This window comes from Schistocerca americana, chromosome 2 (genome assembly GCF_021461395.2).
Source record: "Schistocerca americana isolate TAMUIC-IGC-003095 chromosome 2, iqSchAmer2.1, whole genome shotgun sequence".
NCBI classification, from domain to species: domain Eukaryota; kingdom Metazoa; phylum Arthropoda; class Insecta; order Orthoptera; family Acrididae; genus Schistocerca; species Schistocerca americana.
Window position 1 is genome coordinate 1,094,264,681 of NC_060120.1, and position 21,493 is coordinate 1,094,286,173.

Sequence of the window (21,493 nt, forward strand, 5' to 3'; positions counted from 1 at the left end):
GTCTCGCGGTTTATCGTCCACGTTCCACTTACTTTCGAGGCGACACTCCACACAGATAGCGTCAGAAAGCACTTACATACACTTTCTATTAGACATTAATATATTGCTCTTTTTGAAACGCTGTTCTTGACATTGCAATTTTAAATTTTATGTCTACTTCGGCCATCGTAAGTTATTTTACTGCCCAAATAGTAAAACTCATTTTGTTATGAAATGCCCTCTGCTTCGTCTGACTTAATTCGGCTACATTCCATTACCATACCAGTCAGCTGGTCTTCCATGTCCTTTGCCGTCACTGAGAGAATTATTAAGTTGGTGCAGGAGTTAGTAACGCTTTTGTTTTGCACGGTGGTAGTTCGGCTGCTATTGGTTTACTTACTATACCCGAACTCCCAGCAGGCGCGGGAAACGGGCAGCGAGCAGTATGGCTGAAGGAACGGCGGGGTGCGGAGTGGGACAAGCATGCACTGCAAGCGCGCACTGGGGCTAACACAAACGTGTTCCTTAAGCTTCCACAAAAGCAGCTGTGCGTAGGACAGCGTTAATCGTCTGTTAAATACTTCGTACCTTTGAGATCACTGACAAATAAATACATTAACAGTGCTTTTTGTTGTTTTTCATCGTCGCAGCACTTCACTACATTCATCATCATTTTACGACAAGCGCTCCTTATAACAGGAGCCCGCATCTCGTGGTCGTGCGGTAGCGTTCTCGCTTCCCACGCCCGGGTTCCCGGGTTCGATTCCCGGCGGGGTCAGGGATTTTCTCTGCCTCGTTATGGCTGGGTGTTGTGTGCTGTCCTTAGGTTATTTAGGTTTAAGTAGTTCTAAGTTCTAGGGGACTTATGACCACAGCAGTTGAGTCCCATAGTGCTCAGAGCCATTTGAACCATAACAGGATTTTCTTTTCCGAACTGGAGTCGACGGTGACTCCCGCGATGGGACAGCAACCGGATCATCACTCATTTTCGAAACAGTGAAAACGCAGCTACTACACACTGACAGCCAGGGCCGGCCTTAGCCATCCAGGTGCCCCGGGCGAGTCGTCCAGTTGGCCCCCTTTATTGAATAAATAGCGAACCTGGCAGTGCTTTGCAGCACGGTATTTGACTGTTTTCTAGAAATCGTCTTAAGGGGATACGGAATCGGATTTTGGGTTAAAAAATCGAATTTTTTTTTATTGGCGTATTATATTCTGCCATGTTTCCTCTTTAAAATGACGTATCATACATAGCTCTACTACAATTATAACTATTTTATTTTTATATATTTGTGAGATCGGGTATTGCGCTTTAGTTATACACGTCTCTCGTGGCTGACCATGAACTTTTTGGCAGTACCTTTAAAGTGACATGAATTCAAATATCCCGGTTTCCAGCGACTATTTATACACTAGTTGCCCGAAAATGTTTCTCTCTGGTTTCCTCAAGTTACTCTTTGACTTTGTGGCGGGACTGTTTTGTAAACAGTGTGATATAAGAAAGTAGTTGTTGTTGAGTTATTTCGTATTTAGTGCTTCATTTTTCGCAGTGAAAATGCCTAGAGCTAAAGCAAAAGTATTTAAAAAGCGTGTGAACTGGCAAAAGAAAAGAAATAATGATTCATTAGCAAAGCAAAGCAGTTCATCATCATCACTGTTGGAAAATGTGAATCCACTTATTACTGATTTGCCGAACGAACTTACACCAAATGAAAACAGTGCTTCTCATAAAAAACTAAGAGATTTAGAAGAGAAATATAATTTACTTGATAGAGGGAATGAAGTTTTTGAACTCATTGATACGAATATATTGTGTGAAGCTCTTGAAAACAGTTTGTGCTGCAAAAAATGTCATGGAAACGTTTCTCTGAAAGTAGAATCCCATGTTGGCCTGGCTGCCCAGTTTAATTTAATATGCAGTGTTTGTAAATACAGCTGTAAGTTTCCAAGTTCGGTTTCAGTAACTGTAAATAATGGATACAAGAAAACTGAACTTTATAGTGTAAATATTAGGTTAGTTTATGGATTGCGAGCAATTGGTAAGGGCAAAGCAGCTGGTGATATGCTATGTGGTGTTCTAAATCTTCCAAGTGCACCTTCAAAGTTTGAAGCTTACAATTATGTACTAGGATCTGCAGTTGAAGATGTAGCACAGAAGTCAATGCAGGTTGCTGTGGAAGAAGCAGTGGAAGAAAATGACGGCAGTCGTGACCTCACAGTGGCGTTTGATGGCACGTGGCAGAAAAGGGGCCACACCTCCAACAATGGTGTTGTAACAGCAACTAGTGTTGATACTGGCAAGTTTATTGATGTTGCAATAATGTCTAAATACTGTAGGTGCACAGGCAGGCTGAAAAATGAACACAGTGATGACTGTATTGCTAATTATTATGGTAGTAGTGGTGGCATGGAGGTTGCTTGGGTGAAGAAAATTTTTCATCGCTCTTCACAGTGGTATAATGTTCGCTATGTCAAATATCTGGGAGATGGTGACTCTAAAGCATTCAAAGAAGTTTTGGAAAGCAAACCATATGGGAACAGTGTAAATATAAGCAAACTTGAATGTATAGGACATGTGCAGAAGAGAATGGGTGCCAGGCTGAGAAGGTTAAAATCAGTTATGAAAGGGAAAAAACTAGATGATGGGAAAACCTTGGATGGCAGAGGAAGATTGACTGATTCCATAATAGACCACATTCAGAACTGCTATGGCCTTGCAATCAGGCAAAATACAGGCAATCTTGAAGAAATGAGGAGAGCTATATGGGCTTTATATTTCCACACCGCATCCACGGATGAGCATCCACAACATGGTTTGTGCCCCAAAGGTGAAAACAGCTGGTGTAAATACAATAGGGGACTAACAACAGGAGAGAAATACATTCACCACCACAGTCTACCATCAGCCATCATGGCAGAAATAAAGCCCATTTTCAGAGATCTGGCTGTCAGAAGTCTTCTGATGAAATGTCTTCACGGAAAAACGCAGAACCCCAACGAGTGCTTGAATAGTGTGATATGGCATCGTCTCCCAAAAACAGTGTTTGTCGGAATTAATACACTACATTTTGGTGTGTATGATGCTGTGGCAACCTTCAATCTTGGAAATATAACTAAATGCCAGGTCCTTCAAAAGTTGGGTATGTGTGTTGGGTCCCGTACGGTACGTGCTATGTTCTTTTTAGATCAGCACAGACTAAGGCATGCTGATAATATAATCAAGACATTAGTGAAAAAAGCAAGACAGGTGCAGAGGGGTGCCAAAAGAAGACTTGAAGATGATTATGAAGACTGTGAAGGGGGTATTAGCTACGGATCAGGAATGTTTTAATCTTCTTTCTCCGTTTCCCGTAAGTTTACTTTTTACTTCATCTAGGAACATTATCTCAGGTACTGGTCAACCTAGAAGTCTGAAATTTTTATGACGTAGTGACATAGGTCCCTATTACATACTGAAACAACGATTTTTTAATTACTTGATTTACAAAAGACTTAGGGGTGATAGTCTAGTAAAAAGCGATGGAAAAAATTTACTTAAAAATAAATGTACAATATCTCTGTAAGAAAATATTTTGACAATAAACTGTTGTTTCAGTATTGTTGTAACATATGAATGCACATACAGTAAAATTTTTACCTCTCTGTCTCCAGTAGTTTGTGAGAAAATGTTCCCTATAGTAGGCATATATTAACATTGCGGGGATAGGTGATTCCGTATCCCCTTAAGTGGTTAATGGCGTCATCTTATGATCATAACATGGTTTTTTCCATCGTAAATTTGAGTATTTTATTTTTTTAAATGGAAATGAAATCCAAATAATCTGAAAGCCCGCTAAGACGCTCCATGTGAGTCTTGTGTAGCCTGTGACGTCAGTCCAGCATGCTGCTGTCGCTGCCGTAACAGTCAGTATAGCAGTGATATATTGTTTGGGCATTCACGTTTTGGGAAATTGTCTAAAAATATTGCGTAGTACTGCACTGTACATCTACAACAACTCCAGAAAATTGTTTTTGCGTGTTCCAAACAAAGAAAAGATGCGTAAAATGTGGTTGAAACAGGCTCGTATATCCCAAATATTTCTTTTCTTTTCTGAAGCACCCCTGTACTAAAGCGAACAAAACAAAACAAAAATTATTCAAATTGGTCAAGCCATTTCTTTGTTTTGGTGAGACTAACACACAACAATTGATTTTTATATATAGGAGGTAATATGTATAACGAAAAAAACACTAATTTTGAATTGGGTACCATATTTTTATTGAATTTAATATAACTGTAAGCCATAAACCTATATTTTCTGTCAGTCATCTGAACACAAAACATATTACGCCTAATGAAAAACAATTCTAAACGACTAAAATTTTACTTTTCTCGCTTTTCTGTCGGCAAAGTCTCTGATCAGATTAGCAAAGTCTAGGTTTTCTGCAACTTCATTTTCAATGGACAGTGAGGCCAAACTGGTTAGTCTTGTTTGAGACATTGTAGACCGCAAGTACGTTTTTATCAACTTCAGTTTGGAAAAACTGCGTTCGCCGCTTGCGACAGTCACTGGTATTGTTAGCAAAATACGTAACGTTATCCAGATGTTGGGATATAACTCTTGAAGATTATGCCTTTTTGTGAAGTTTAAGGCTTCAATAGGCGTTGCCTGGCTGTCTTCGAGATAGTGTTGCAGGCCTAAAATTTCGTCGCACAGCAAATTTCCATCAATATCTGACTTCATGTTGACAGTTAACTTTTCTTGTAATTTAGAACAGCATTGTATTAGTTCTTCTTTATTTTGATTATTTTTTAATGTCGAACAAGAAACTCCACGTCGCAGAAAATTCTTGCATCTGTTCAAATCTTTCTTTCATGGATATGTGCACGGTGTCCAACAGTGCATTGAAAAACTCTACTTTAAACTTCTTTTTTGGGTCAGTTATTTGATCATCAACAGCCTCTTCACCCGGCCTGCGTTTAATACGTCTTAATCGCATTTGTGGTTTAAATAATGGCTGCGCACCAAGATCCGAAGCCAGTTCAGTTGCTGTTACAATAGCTTGTTCGAAACCTGTTTGTCTATATGTTTCCAAAGAAGAGCAACATTTGTCAAGGATTCCCATAAACTCGACAAAGTTGATTGTGGGTGACTGACTTGCTTTACTCACAACGTTAATTTGAAATAGAACATCATACCATGTCACGAGAGAAACAATGAAGCTGAAGTCTTTTAATTGTCCTCCTAGTGTTGTCGCTTCGTGTGACACCGCAGCATCGCTTTGTTCAGTAGCATCGGCCAAGGAAACCAAAGCGTCATGCATTTCGCATAATTGATAACGAACCGCTTTGACGCTATCAATTCGAGCTTCCCAGCGTGTGTCACTTACATTTTTCAGGGTGTATATCTTCAAATGGTCGGTCAAAATTTTCCATCTATTTACCGATCCAGCAAATAGATTAAACATTTTTTGTAACATTCCGAACAGTGTCACGGATTTTACTGATGATTTTGCCGCATCACACAATACCAAATTATGACTATGGCATCCACATGGCACAAAAAAAGCTAGTGGATTTAACTTCTTAATTCTGTTCTGGACGCCTTTATTTTTCCCCTTCATGTTCGCGCCGTTATCGTAGCCCTGTCCTCTGCAGTCATTAATGTTAAGGTCAAGATCACTCAATGTTTTTAAAATGCTTTCTGTGAGGCCTTCACCGGTTGTATCATCTATTTGCAGAAATGAGATGAAATGTTCTTTTACACTTACGCCATCCTCTGTTATGTCGGCGCATCTTAAAGTTATCGAAAGTTGTTCTTTGTGGCTTATATCTGGAGTACAGTCAGCTATGATTGCATAATACTTTGAACCCTTTATGCGGGATACGATTGTAGACATAACGTGTGATGCCATGAGTTCTATTAATTCATTTTGTATATTTTTGCCGCAATAATGGTCAGCCAAATCACCATTCAATGCCAGTCTGACGTGCTCTTCCATGATTGGATCAAACTTTGCCAATAACTGTACAAGACCTAAGAATTTTCCATTATTTGGGGTAAATAATTTATCTGATAACCCTCTGAATGCCATATTATTTTCAGCCAAATACAAAGTAATGTGCATCAATCTTTGAAGCACATTGCTCCATCGTAAACTTTCTTTAGAAATTAGCTTTTGTTCTTCCTTGTCAATAGTTAATCCAGCTTTAAACCTGATTTCAGCTTCAGTCCATTGAGTAAATGCTTTTTTGTGGTTAGGACTATTTTCATGCAGTTTCAGAGCTTCACTTAAATGTTTCCAATTTCTGAAACCCACAGTGGTAGTCAAATTAGTAGTTGACTTTAAATCAAACAGTCGACAACAAAAGCAAAAGACACTGTCGTTTGATGCAGAATAAACTAGCCACCGTCGTCTGATAGTTTCTTCGTTTGATAGTTTTCTTGTGTAATGAGTTGAAGAGAAATGACGCCCATTTTCATCTTTTGGAAAGTTATTTAGACATACTTGTGAGGGTCCACATATTATAATGCGATCTATATCTCTAGCATTAAGTACTTTTGGCCACGTACCTACATCAGAAACATTGTATTCTTTTATTGCAAGAACGTTGATACTTTCATCGACCACAGATGTCATGTGTTGATTTTGATTTGGAGAAATATCAGAGGATTCATGCAAAGATGTACTCCGCTGGTCAATTGATCACCTTCAATAGGTGATTGTATATTTTTTGTGTATAATTGTTCACAGTCTGAAGAAATATTTGCTGATACATGGACTTTTGATTCAATATCTGAAGTATTTGCCTTAGAATTTCCTCTGCCTCCGACTCTTACTGACAATTACTGACATGCGGGTGCAAATCGTAGCGCTGCCAACATACGCAGTCTAACAAACATTGTGTGGCGCTGTATTATTTCAGTAAGTTAGGGGAGAATTCTCTATGAATGCAGTGCACGCATTGCATGATCTATTAATTAATGTACATGAGTCATTAAGTCACAAATATTCGATATAAATACATTCGTATTAATTAAATCATAATGTAATGTATATATCACAGTCTGTTTTTTCTTTTATTTGGAGCGACCGGTAGTTTCTGTTGTAAACGAGAGATGGTGCGGCTGCATGGGCTCTTCCTTGTTGCAGTTCTTGAAACAAATAAGAGAGGCGCTTTGGTAGAGCCCGTGCTAGCCCGCGTCAAACATGGATGGTTGCAGACAATACGAAGATTAAAGTCAGCATGATTTCTCTTCTGCTACCCCGAATTCATCGCGCGTTCGTGAGATTAGCGACGTATGTTGAATGAGACTGAATAATATTTTAGTTTCGCGAAATGGGTGATTGTAAATTGTAATTTTTTTTTTTTACATGCGTTTAGTACGTGGCGCCCCTTGGGCCCCGGCGCCGTGTGCGACCGGCCGAGTCGCCCCACCCTAAAGCCGGCGTTGCTGACAGCAACAGCACAGCCAAGCGACCCGACCGACACAGCAGGAAACAAGGGAGACGACAAATGCAGTCTACGCCGCACGGTTGGCAACATGTACAAATCGCCACGCCACGCCACGAAATCTCCCGACTGCTGCCGATAGTTTCCGATACGGAAGTAGGGGGCCCGCATGCTAAGTAATAGTTCCCGTACAGTATCGATTGTCATTTTTATTTATAGTTCTCTGTTGGTACTCGAGTTTACATATTGTCATTTCGTCCTAGTGAGTGGCTCTGTGGATTCTAGAAAACGGAGTGCCAAGTGGAGAAATCTTGCCGGCGTATTTTTCCGAGTTCAGTGGAGGGGTGGCAGCAGCGGGAGCAGCCAGAAATATTTTCGCCGTGTGTGGGGATAATGCCGCGGCGACAAAATTGTTTTCTCATATTAAGGAAGATCGTTTTGACATTAGTGACTCTCCGCGTTCAGGAAGACCTTCGGGATTTGACGAAGACAGTTTAAGTGCCTTAATCCAAAATGGTCGACATACTGCCAAATGTTACGAACTGCTCCACGGTGACGCCTGTCCGCATTCTGCTAGACTGACGGGAGTTGCGTCGAGAAGTCATTCCGCACCCACCTTATTCGGCTGATCTGGGCCCTCAGATTTTCACCTTTTCCGCTCTCTTTCGAACAACCTTCGAGGAACTTCCCTTCAGGCTGAAAATCCACTACGAACACCACTCGACGAGTGCTTCACCTCAAAATCACCCGATTTCTATAATCACGGAATCGAAAAGTTAGTCCAGCGTTGGCAGACCGTTGTAAATAGTGATGGAGAATATATTATCAATTATCGACGACTAATTCTGTGTTGTGTTTTATTATTATTTAGTTTATGGCCTTCATTGGACCACTGTAGTCAAAAATACAAAGTTCTAAACAAGATGTTACACATGGATACAATTTGGTTCGACAATAACTTAATATATTTAGGTAATATAATTATTAGAGGCTATTCTTATATGAAAGGTGTTTTGCTCTTCTGTCTGCCCAATATTTCTTCATTCTTTCAGATATTTTCTTTCTTTCTTCATCTGAAACAACTCTTCCTGTACTCCTTTTATTGATTTTCATTTGTAGTCTGGTTTGCGGGTCTTGCAGTATTCTGGTTTTCTCTGTCTTGTTTTTTAGGTCATCTATTGTAATTTGAAGTTCTTTTATATCTTCCTTAATTTCTGTGATCCATTTAATATCGCTCTTGCTAGTCCACAATTTTTGTATTATTTTTTTACTAATTCTGTTTTCTGGAGTTCTCATCAGATGTCCAAAGAATGAGATGCGTTTCTTCCTGATTGTGCTCATGACTGGTTCTATTTTCTTATATATTGTTTCATTTGATGCTATTCTCCAATGTCCATTTATTTTATACTGTTTATTTATACATGTCTTAATTATTCTTCTTTCTATTTTTAGTATTCTGTCAATTTCTGCTGTATTAGTTGTTTTGAAGATAGTTTCAGGTGCATATGTTATTTCTGGTTGTGTAACTGTTTTATAGTGTTTTAATTTTGCATCTATAGATAGGTTTTTTTATTGTATGTAGTTTTGGTAATGAAATTTGCATAGTTCAGTTTTTTTATTCTATTTTGCCATGATGGCTTCTCATTTAGATTGTATGTTATTATTTCGCCTAAATATTTAAATTTATGAACAGTTTTGATTTCCTGTTCTCCTATTGTAATTTTGTTTGCAAGTGGTGGATCAGTTAGCATAATCTCCGTTTTTTCAAATGATATTCTAAGGCCTACTTTCTCTGCTATTTCTTGTAGTGATTTCACATGTTGCCTGGCTTCTTGAACGGTGTTGGCTAGGAGAGCAAGATCATCAGCGAATCCCAAGCAGTTTAAGCTAATATCATCTTTTGCACTTCCAATTCTTATCATCTTTGGATTGTCCTTGTACCATTCTCTCATTATGTATTCCAGTGCACAGTTGAAAAGTAATGGTGATAGGCAGTCACGTTGTCTTAAGCCTGTTTTTATGAGGAATGGTTCCGAAATTTCTCCTCTAAACTTCAATTTTGATTTGGTGTTGGTTAGAGTGAGTTGTATTATTTTAATTAGTTTTGGATGGAGTCCTAGATTTCTTAAAATTTTTAATACTGAAGGTCTGTGGAGACAGTCATATGCCTTCTTAAAATCTACAAATGTTATTGCCAGAGGTTTGTTCCGTTTCTTGTAGTATGCTATAATCAATTTTAAACTAATTATCTGCTCTGCACAGCTTCTCCATGGTTTGAAACCTCCCTGATATTCCCCTAACTCCTGTTCTAATTGCTCCTTGATTCTTTCATATAGGATCTTGGATAGAATTTTATATGTGCAATCTAGGAGAGAGATTCCTCTGTAGTTGTCTGGGTTGCTCTTATCTCCCTTTTTGTGTAGTGGGTGGTCCAATGTTCGGGAAATTGTTGTGTTACCCAAATTTTTGTTAGAGCCCTGTGTAAGGAGGTCTTGACTGTGTCACTTGCATATTTGCACATTTCAACAAAAACCTGATCTTCTCCACATGCCTTATAATTTTTTTGTTCTTTAAGAATTTCTTCTACTTCTTGGAAAGTTGGAGTGTCTAGTTTGTTAGGTTTGGTTTTTATTGGGGTATTTATGTTGATTTGTAAGGGTTGTTTGGGTTCCTCGCAATTCAGAAGTTTATTAAACTTACGGTAAAAGGATACGAACGTATGTACCGACCTAATACATCGTTCGTGGCAACCTTAAACTTTCGCTTCTTCGTGAACTGTAATTTCGTTCTCGTTGTTTTTTTAGAGCCACAGCCAGGTGCCTGTACACTGTACAAGTTGTATACAACATTCCATTCGTTGTACATTATCCGTGCTAGCTGAAGAATTTCAGAGTGTCAGATAACAGGAGCAGGTGGGTGGGCTGTGTGGCAGGTGGCCGAGCAGTTCCTGTCCCACTGGAAGACGTTCCCCATCGTGCTGCCGCCGCCGGTGGCGAGCGCGGGCGAGCTGGGCGCCGCCGCCGCAGCCGCGGCCTCTGGGGGCGGCGAGCAGCCCCCGGCTCCGCCGCCGGCGCCGGCGCCGCCCCCGGCCGACGGGTCGGTGTCGCTGCCCCGGCGGCCGCACCGCGGCGCGCACCTCAACCTGCGGGACCTGTTCGTGGCGCCCGCCTTCGACGAGCTGGACGCCGTCGCGGTGGACGCCAGGGGCGAGCCGCGCCGCCTCAGCGGCAAGCAGCTCGAGGCCGTCCGCGAGCGCGGGTGAGTCTGCTCTGCTCCACACCTCCACATTTCATTAAATTAAGCATTTACACTGAAGTTACAAAAGTCACCGAATTCCTCCTAATACCGTGCGACAACTTGACGTGGCAGCCACAGACGAGACGAGTCTTTCCAAGTCCCCTGCCGTGCTGCCCGGACAGCCGCCATAGTTGCTGAAGTGTTGCCTGTGCGGGACTTTGTGCATCAACTGACCTTCCGAATATATCCTATAAATGTTCGACAGACGCGTGTCGGGCGATCTGGGTGGCCAGATCGTTTGCTCAAATTTTACAGAACCTTCTTCGAACTAATAGCGTACAAATTGTGGCCCGGTGACACGTTTGCGAACGTCGATTCCTCGAATGGCTGCGAGTGGTCTCCGAGTGACCGAACGTATAACCGTTTCCAGTGAATAATCGGTTCAGTCGGATCGGAGGGCCCAGTCAGTTCCGTGTAAACACCGTCCACCGACGGCTTCCTCATTGCCTCTTTAACGACTTCGGTCTGTGGCTTCGTGGGGTCTGCGCCGTACTCGAACTCTACCGTCAGCTCTTATCGACTGAAATCGGCGCCTCGTCTGACCGGGTCACGGTTTTCTAGCCGTGTGGGGTCAAACCCGTACGGTCTCGAGTCCAGGAGAGCTGCAGGCGGTGTCGTGCCGTTAGCAAAGATGTTCGCGTCGGTCGCTTGCTGCCGTAGCCCGTTAACGCTCCCCTAACGGATACGTTCGTCGTACGTCCCACATTGGTTTCTGCGGTTATTTCACGCTCGTCTATTAGCACTCGGAGCTCTACGCAAACGACGCCGCTCTCGGTCGTTACGTGAAGGCCGTCAGCCAGTGCGTTGTCCGTGGTGAGAATGGATGCGTGAAACCTGGTGTCCTCGGCACACTCTCGTCACTGTGGGTCTCCGAACCTAGCCAACTACCTTTCCGCGCTCAGAGTCTGCTAATTCCCATTGTGCGGCCGTAGTCACGCCGCAAACCTTTCCGCACGTTCGCCGCCTCAGCTGAGTGCTCGTCGAGGCAGAATGCCGTCTGCGGGACCCGGGTTCGATTCCCAACTGGATAGGAGATTTTCTCCGCTCCGCGTCTGGGTGTTTTATCTTCGTCATAACATCATCCTGAGCGACGAGCAAGTCGCAGCTAAAAAGACTTGCACCAGGCGACGTGATCTACCTAGAAACAGTAATCCTTTGAGGAACCAAAGACTGAATCTGTACCCACAAGTAAACGAGACAACAACTAGGAGCCTGTAAAGGAGTTTATACTAATAATTGCACAATAAAATAGCTCACCTTTGCAACTTTTGCACTGTCCTCGGGGGAACAGGCTCGGAAGAACTGCGCTGCTCCAGTCTCCCACTAGTACGACAAATTGAATGAGACATCGATCGGTGAGTAGGGCAACGTAGAGACAACGAAAAGCATGCTCGCATCCTTGAGATATTGGAACGCATATGCTGACACACTATGGACCGTGCAAAAGGAACATCGGAGTAATTTAAAAAAGAATCTGCTGTCTTGCAAATGGCAGGCAACAATTCTAATTGCAACTCGCGTTGTACCGCGCGTTATTAATCTATGAAAAATACACATTTCGTTTTTGATATATCTAGCTATGCTAATGCTACTGAAATAAGTGGTTTGGTTATCTATAACAATATATATTTACCAGAAATACGTTACAAGATACATACGTCTCTATGAACGTCTTCCTTTTAGGAAATTCAAATCAGAGTCAAAAGATTACGAAAATCTATTTCTCTTTACTGTCAGTATCTTTACTACAAAATACAGAGTCATTATCATGGAATATTGATACTGTTTTTCATATACATCACAGGGAGATAATTTATATTTTTACGTACTCTTGTGTGCAGGCCCGCCGTTGTGGCCGAGCGGTTCTAGGCGCTTCAGTCTGGAACCGCGCGACCGCTACGGTCGTAGGTTCGAATCCTGCCTCTAGCACGGATGTGTGTGATGTCCTTAGGTTAGTTAGGTTTAAGTAGTTCCAAGTTCTAGGGGACTCATGACCTCAGATGTTAAGTCCCATAGTGCTCATAGCCATTTGAACCATTCTTGTGTGCAGAGAATAACACTTCGTTTTATTACAGAAACGTTTCATGTCAACTATAAATAAATGTTTCTCGTTCCCAGAGATACTCCGTTTGAAAAATGAAGATTTTTTTCGTTGTTACACGCGAGGCCACCAACCGAAAGCACCTGGAAGAGACACTTCAAATTTGACGAATGTTCCGTGGGCGTGGAACCAGAAGCTTCATTATCAAACATTTGTACTGCTCATCCAACGGCAATTGCAAATATGCTTCGTTGAAATATGTTTTGGAAAATAACCGGCCCTGCTCCATAAGGTCGCCACGAAAGGAGGCCACCACAGTTTGAGGATTGACCGTAAATTAAAAATCGGTGCGGAGACTTAGTGCGTGGGACGGCTTGTCGATGCCACCGACAGCAGCGTTGTGCCGCCATGGCAGCTCCCGTGCACCTCGATAGCGCGTTGGCTGTGCGACAAAACCGTGGCCGAGCTTTGTCCTCGAGAACAACGTTAACCTCAAAACAACTGCCTGTGCTTGTCACACAATTGATTTACTCTGTTTCGAGTACTGTAAAGTCACGCGCAATACATTGTCTCGAATTCAAAGACCAAACAAGTCAAAGGGCTCAATTCTAAATATGTTTGGGCAACTGGAGCGACACAGTACTTGAAAAGACACTGTTTTTGTCGTATTGAAGGAGGTCACTGGCAGACTATCGACAGGAATATCACTGGCAGGATGGAAAGAAGGCTTCGCAGCCGTGAGCTACCTAGTAAATCAGAAGTAGACCTACTCAATAGTGTAAGCGAAGCACCTGTGTCTAATTTCATCGCCTCGGAACTGTGTGAGGGCTGTGCCGATGGTGGCGTCCTGTGCAAATGATTACCTAAAACCGTACGAACTTCCAGTGTGGGACTCAGTAAGCGGACCACGCGCGTAACACTGGGACTCGTGGCTCAGGCGCTGCAGGCGGCTGCTGCCGAGACGGACCTTTGCCCGACTGTCCGTGTTGCGCGCTTTCTGAACCACTGCGATGGCCGGAGACTGTAAGTCGATCACTGCGACATCTAGAATGTCTTGCGAATCTCTTATTGGGTTGGGGAACTGTAATATTGCAGAAGGAATGCGCGCTTCGGGCACATTTTGAGTAATGGAATCGTGTAACATACCGTAGCATCACTGTATGGAAGCCCACAAGAGCACTCGAACCTGCATTGTCTACTAACGACCTGCAATTTAGCTGATCGCTGTTGTGTTTGTTCGAGTCGGTTGCTCCCTCAGCTGAAAGAACTTACAGTACTGGTAGGCAGCTGTTAGGTGCACCTGTGCTTCAAAATGTGCGTGCAACTGCTCCGTCGTGGTCCGTAATCTACTACCTCTGGACAAGAGTGTAAGAATAGTTTCAAACATAACCAAACAAATCCCTGCACCCGCATTTACTATAAGGTGAGCTTGGCACTACGTGTCTCGACTGTCGCCTCCCAGGCCGCCTCCTGCCCGTCCAACTCTCTGCAGATGAGGGAGCGGGTGCTCGAGTTGCAGCCGTCGTAGTCAGGTCAGTACCCGAGAGAGCCGAGTGCCGCTCCGCCACTGTAACTCGACGTCTCGAATCGAAGGTCTCTCTGGAAGTTGTGCAGGCATGGTAAATAAAAAAATGACACTCGTAGCCTACAACTGGAACGCAAAGATACAGGCTGGACGACACAGTAGATGTAAAAATGCCGAGCACAGTCCAGTTGTGAAAAAGCCCTGACGAAGTCACTGTCATTACCTCCCTTTCCTGTTCCAGTCGCGTACGGTTCGCGGGAAGAACGACTGCCGGAAAGCCTCCGTGCGCATTCGAATCTCTCTAATTTTACATTCGTGATCTCCTCGGGAGGTATAAGTAGGGAGAAGCAATGTATTCGGTACCTCGTCCAGAAACGCACCCTCTCGAAACCTAGCAAGCTACACCGCGATGCAGAGCGCCTCTCTTGCAGAGTCTGCCACTTGAGTTTGCTATACATCTCCGTAACGCTATCACGCTTACCAAATAACCCTGTGACGAAACGCGCCGCTCTTCTTTGGATCTTCTCTATCTCCTTTGTCAACCCGACCTGGTACGGATCCCAAACTGTTGAGCAATATTCAAGTATAGGTCGAACGAGTGTTTTGTAAGCCACCTCCTTTGTTGATGGACTACATTTTCTAAGGACTCTCCCAATGAATCTAAACCTAGCACACGCCTTACCAACGATTAATTTTATATGATCATTCCACTTCAAATCGTTCTGTACGCATACTGCCAGATATTTTACAGAAGTAACTGCTACCAGTGTTTGTTCCGCTATCATATAATCATACAATAAAGGATCCTTCTTTCTGTGTACTCGCAATACATTACATTTGTCTATGTCAGGGCTTCCCAGCCTTTTCAGCTGGCGCACCCCTTCCTCAGTCGAAAATCCATGGCGGACCCCTAGTCAGTCAAGAGCACAGTAACTTTAAATTTCAGAGCGAAACCCATGAGAACTGAAAGCTTCTTAATGCAAATGCCATGTTCCCAATGCCACACCCCTCCCCCCCTCCCCCCCCCTCCCCCCCCCCCCGTAGTATCAATAGTCTTTGGTTTTGAGATGAATGAAAACAACTTGAAATTAACGATCCAGTTTGAATTCCCATTGTATCCAGACTCTTACTAGTGGATTTACTCCCTTTGCTCAACACACCATAGCCTGATTAAAGTACTTGGTAATTGACATTTCACACGTTGGAGCTACCTTCCTGCAAGGGCAATCACCGTCACACCCAAATTTTCATTAATTGCTTTTGCATGAGTTTTCATGCAATGCTGAAAAGCAGCTAGTTCAGCACTCTTCCTTTTGAAAAAATCAATGTGTTTAGCATGGAAGTCCGGGTGAGTACCTTCAAAATGACGACGCACTTTAACTGGAGCCATTGAACTGTTCGTAAGGACTCGTGCACAAATTAAACACTGAGCTTTACCCTCCTTTGGCTCCATAAAGCCCATTTCTAAATAGCTTTCGTTGTACTTACGCTTCTCGGTTATTCCACTTCCACAAGATATTGCACTGACAAAGCAAGTTTAACATTTAATGATGCCTGGGGCCGCATACGTGCCAGCGAGCGCTGTGATTGGTCGACAAAGATCGCTCCGTTCATGCGTAAAAGGTTACAGCACATCTAGCGCCCCGAGCCGGCGCACAAACGACCCCAATATTGTTGCGAAACAGTCGATCAGAGAAGCCACATTCTCCGGCTCTAAATTGTGTATGCGTTCTCACTTAAGAACCACAAAGGCTGCTTGGGGATACGACCCAAAGTAAAAGTACACATGTTTTTCACATGAAAATAAAAAATTGTGATGAATTTGATTTTCACATTTCTATTCAATAATTTTACTCATTATTTTACACGATTTGGTGAAAGGTGGCCGCGGACCCCCTAGAAAGAGCCGGCGGACCCCTAAGGGGTCCGCGGACCACACGTTGGGAAGCCCTGGTCTATGTTAAGGGTCAGTTGCCACTCCATGCACCAAGTGCCTATCCGCTGCAGATCTTCTTGCATTTCGCTGCAATTTTCTAATACTGCAACCTCTCTGTATACTACAGCATCATCCGCGAAAAGCCGCATGGAATTTTCGACACTATCTACTAGCTCATTTATATATATTGTGAAAAGCAATGGTCCCATAACACTCCCCTGTGGCACGCCAGAGGTTACTTTATCGTCTGTAGACGTCTCTCCATTGAGAACAACATGCTGTGTTCTGTTTGCTAAAAACTCTTCAATCCAGCCACTCAGCTGACTCTTACTTTGTTTATCAGGCGACAGTGCGGAACTGTATCGAACGCCTTCCGGAAGTCAAGGAAAATGGCAACTACCTGGGAGCCTGTATCTGATATTTTCTGGGTCTCATGAACAAATAAAGTGAGTTGGGTCTCACACGATCGCTGTTTCCGGAATCCATGTTGATTCCTACAGAGTAGATTCTGGGTTTCCAGAAATGACATGATACGCGAGCATAAAACATATTCTAAAATTCTACAACAGATAGATGTCAGAGACTGCGCATCTGCTCGATGACCCTTCTTGAGAACGGGGACTACCTGTGCTCTTTTCCAACCATGTGGAATCTTCCGTTCCTCTAGAGACTTGCGGTACACGGCTGTCAGAAGGGGAGCAAGTTCTTTCGTGTACTCTGTGTAGAATCGAATTGTTATCCCATCAGGTCCAGTGGACTTTCCTCTGTTGAGTGATTTCAGTTGCTTTTCTATTCCTTGGACACTTATTTCGATGTCAGCCATTTTTTCGTTCGTGCGAGGATTTAGAGAAGGACCTGCAGTGTGGTCTTGCTCTGTGAAACAGCTTTGGAAAAAGGAGTTTAGTATTTCAGCTTTACGCGTGTCATCCTCTGTTTCAATGCCAACATCATCCCAGAGTGTCTGGATATGCTGTTTCGATCCACTTACTGATTTAACGTAAGACCAGAACTTCACCAAATGTCGTTCCACATCTTCTCGTGTAGGGAAGTTCTGCACCAAAACAGAGAACAGCCGTGACACAATTCTAAGTTAATACTTTTGTCGATAAGCACTTAGAAGTTAACCCACACGTGGGTCGTTTGGTCACTGAGGATAGGCTTCGGCTCCGGTCTCGCCTCGGGCACTCGTAACGATTCTTCTAGAATGCCTCGACCGTACTACAGATGAGACCACACTGAGAACTATCGTTTTTGCTATTTTTCATTCTTCTTTCTCTGCCACTCATTTTGATGTAACAGATTGAGGGATATCGTAGTGTGCTATCAGTACAGTGCATAGTGCTGAGAGACAAATGCATTAACACCAGCTGTTTGGTAGTGTCAAATTCCAACTGTAAATTAAATGAGGTACAAGAATTTCTCTTTGAATGGAAACTGTGTGATCTCTGTATTAAGAAATTTTTCTTAACATTTTAGAAGCAAAACACAGGATTAACAGTTATCATCAGTTCATTGTCTTTGTTTTGGGTTTCTAATAATTAGTCGATCAAAATGGTATCAAATTATTTCATCGTAAAGATATTTCGATATTTGGCTGAGGTTTTGCTGCAATCACTCAGCTTATAGATCTACCAGCTTTCCCTCACAGTTAACAAGAGCAACAAAAAAACTTTCGTGCCATTTTCTATTTTGTCGTATCCTAATTTTGCTCTAATATTTACTGTGAACTGTGTAATTTTGTTACACATTCAAGTCATGTTCATTGTTAATAGCTGTAAAATCTGTATTATTATGTATTTGTTTCTTATGTTCCACAGAACTATCCTCTTTCCCCAAACTTAACATGTGACTCTGAATTTCTCACATAAATTAGCTTGATCATAGTTCATTTCTTCTTATTAATTTCATTGTACACTTTTTCTACATCTTATTCCTTTTTTTCTTTATATCTCATCATTATTAGCGCTGACTTTGAAATAATTTAAATCACAGAATTTAAGAATTTATTGAAAACAATTGAGTGTTATGAGCATAAAGGAAAATGTGGTCATGTGTGTACTATATGCTCAATAAACTTTGCACTTTTTTGAGAGGAAGGAACCGGTAAAGGTCTGAGGGCTTCAGATCATTCAGGAATCTATAAGCTACGTGAAAATTGTGTGCTTATGCTCCCAACAACACCTACAAAAGTGCCAAGTTATACTGTGCGTGTAATACTGTGTGAAGAAGTAGGTATGACTGAATAAAGCTTGAATGATGAATGTACAGCAAGTAGCATTGAACAAGTCATTGTACACGGTGTTCCAAAAGATTCATCTGATTTTACGAGACTACATCTTCTGCACGAACGAAGGTAGAAACTTGGGATATATGTAATGTACACTTGTGAGTGAAAAGTTTTCTATTTTGAAAGAACCGTGTTATTTTACAAAAGTTTATCATGTGTATTGCACATAAATCCTTGGGATGCTTTATACAGCTACATTTGACATCAAGGTTTCTGTATACCTTCCACAAATTATCCATAAGTACCCTCCACTGGACATACAGTGAACATCCAGACAATAGCCAAACTCATCCCAAAGACTGGGAGCATGTCTGGCTGTACCGCAGTATCACAATTCACACAAGTTTTGGAATGAGAGGCACATAAATAAAGTCTTGCCCAATTAAGAAAAAATTGTTAGGCCAAGCAACCATTGAGACTAATGCTGCAGTGCAAGATTTGGGTACCATTAGAGGCCATTCCACCACAAAGAAAGTTCCACAATAAGAAATACTCTTATGCTGGTATAGGTGTGGTAGTGCACCACCCTGTTGAAACACAACACTTAATGTCACGTTCTCACAATAGCAGAGAAAATCAGATCGTTAACATACCCAGTTCACTTTTTGAGGTAAATGGAATGCAGCCTCATCACTTGATGCTAAAAGTGAAAATAAAATGTTATCCTCCATCTTCATACCTGTAAAGAAACCAAAAAACTCTACATAGTTTTGTTTATCACCACAATGCAGGACTTTTAACCATTAAATCTGTATGATCTGCAACAGAAACGTAACCACAAAACAAAGTCAAACAGACACACGAGGAATGGCAAACTCCCATCTGCCGTGATGAGCAGATTTCCACACGCTACGTTTGAAACACTCTTGAATGCGCTCTCTACGGAGGCAACTGATGGATTTTCACTTAGAGAAACAGCGAGTGTCTCAAACCTGCCGGTGCCATCTCAGAATGCTTTGAGCTGCAGAAGGTGCAGTACCACATTCTCTGCTGCTCATCACTTGCTACATTTGTACGACACGTGCAGTGTAACTCCACTTTGGCAGTGAGGGATGCTGGAAGTGACCGTAAGTGATTCTGCTTGTTCTGTTCCACTGCTTCCAGTATCCCCCACACAGAATGCAAGTCAGACTGCATATGAAATAACTGAGCTGCATTTATGGGTACAGAAAATACAAAATGACTTTTTTGTGTTATTGCTACTTCACCTCAAGACACATCGAATAACAAACGAGTGAGAGAGCTAGCTTCGCCACAGACACCCCTCCTGCTTACCACAATTACTGGCAGCCTACATCCGATGCCAAAGTAACTTTTTAGTTTTCATGCATAAGTTCAAATTTGTATCTTTATTTGTGTAAAATTTAAAACCTTCCAAAATAGAATGAATCTTTTTAAAACACCATTTATGTTTCGCATATTACCTCTCGCAAAAAGTGTATGTGAGTCATTATATATATATATTTTTTATACTTTTCACACCGTATCTTGTCAAATCTATATGTGATACATATCTGCATTGTCATCTTCCCATAAGACCTCTGAAGAACTGCTAAATGTCAATGCTATCAGTTATCTACGTGATACTGTCAGCAGAGACAGAGTATGAGCACAGTTTGGGGGAAGGATGGGGAGGGAATTTGGGCGTGTCCTTCACAAAGGAACTGTCCTGGCATTTTATTTAAATGATTTAGAGCAACAATGGAAAACCTAAATTAATATGTCTGTATGGGATTTGAGAGTCCAGTGTACTGACCGCTGCACCATCTCCCTTGCTTGTAGTGTCAGTGCTATGATCCCAGAAATGTTGATGTGTGAAGTCACTCTTTAGATCACAGAGTATTGAAACTGCTCAACTACATCATATCCAAATTATCAGCCAAGCACAGTGTGACAAAATTTGTGTACGGATGTTTCCTCAGTACACAAACTAACTCCACTGTTCCTCCTACAGCTGTGAATCGATGCATGCTACCCTAAATTGGTGTTCGGAGACCATCTGCAGCCTGTTGTGGAGTTCCTATAGCTTGTATGGAAATTATTGGGAAAAAGGATTTGGAAATGATGAGGGAAATACAGGATGATTCAAAAAGAATACCACAACTTTAAAAATGTGTATTTAATGAGAGAAACATAATATAACCTTCTGTTATACATCATTACAAAGAGTATTTAAAAAGGTTTTTTTTTTCACTCAAAAATAAGTTCAGAGATGTTCAATATGGCCCCCTCCAGACACATGAGCAATATCAACCCGATACTCCAACTCGTTCCACACTCTCTGTAGCATATCAGGCGTAACAGTTTGGATAGCTGCTGTTATTTCTCGTTTCAAATCATCAATGGTGGCTGGGAGAGGTGGCCGAAACACCATATCCTTAACATACCCCCATAAGAAAAAATCGCAGGGGGTAAGATCAGGGCTTCTTGGAGGCCAGTGATGAAGTGCTCTGTCACGGGCGGCCGATCCATCGCCTCGGGTAGTTGACGTTCTCTGTAAACTGTTTATACCAACGTTTAATACACCACCTATCAGGAGGTTTAACACCATACTTCGTTCGAAATGCACGCTGAACAACTGTCGTCGATTCACTTCTGCCGTACTCAATAACACAAAAAGCTTTCTGTTGAGCGGTCGCCATCTTAGCATCAACTGACGCTGACGCCCAGTCAACAGCACCTCAAGCGAACAAATGTACAACTAAATGAAACTTTATAGCTCCCTTAATTCGCCGACAGATAGTGCTTAGCTCTGCCTTTTGTCGTTGCAGAGTTTTAAATTCCTAAAGTTGTGGTATTCTTTTTGAATCACCCTGTATTATTTAAACAGTTAAATTAATTTTTTTCAAAATTATTCTGGAAAATGTTATCAGATGGGGTTTCAGCTATCTGAGCAGTCACTGTAGCAAATGAAGAGTGAATATTAAGATTTCATTATGAATATGTAGTTAGAAAAATTTTAAAAATGATGTTCTTACGTCCCTTCTTGAAAT

The 21,493-nt window shown here is 42.1% G+C and overlaps 1 protein-coding gene across 3 annotated transcripts in view; it reads left to right on the forward strand.

Moving 5' to 3' along the window:
* The window catches only part of LOC124596496, an 836,705-nt gene that overhangs the window by 622,521 nt on the left and 192,691 nt on the right, over positions 1-21,493 (forward strand). For all 3 annotated transcript variants that reach the window (XM_047135655.1, XM_047135657.1, XM_047135656.1), the window contains one exon: positions 10,347-10,672. In XM_047135655.1, the coding sequence (XP_046991611.1) occupies positions 10,347-10,672 (326 nt within the window). The remainder of the gene's footprint in view (positions 1-10,346; positions 10,673-21,493) is intronic.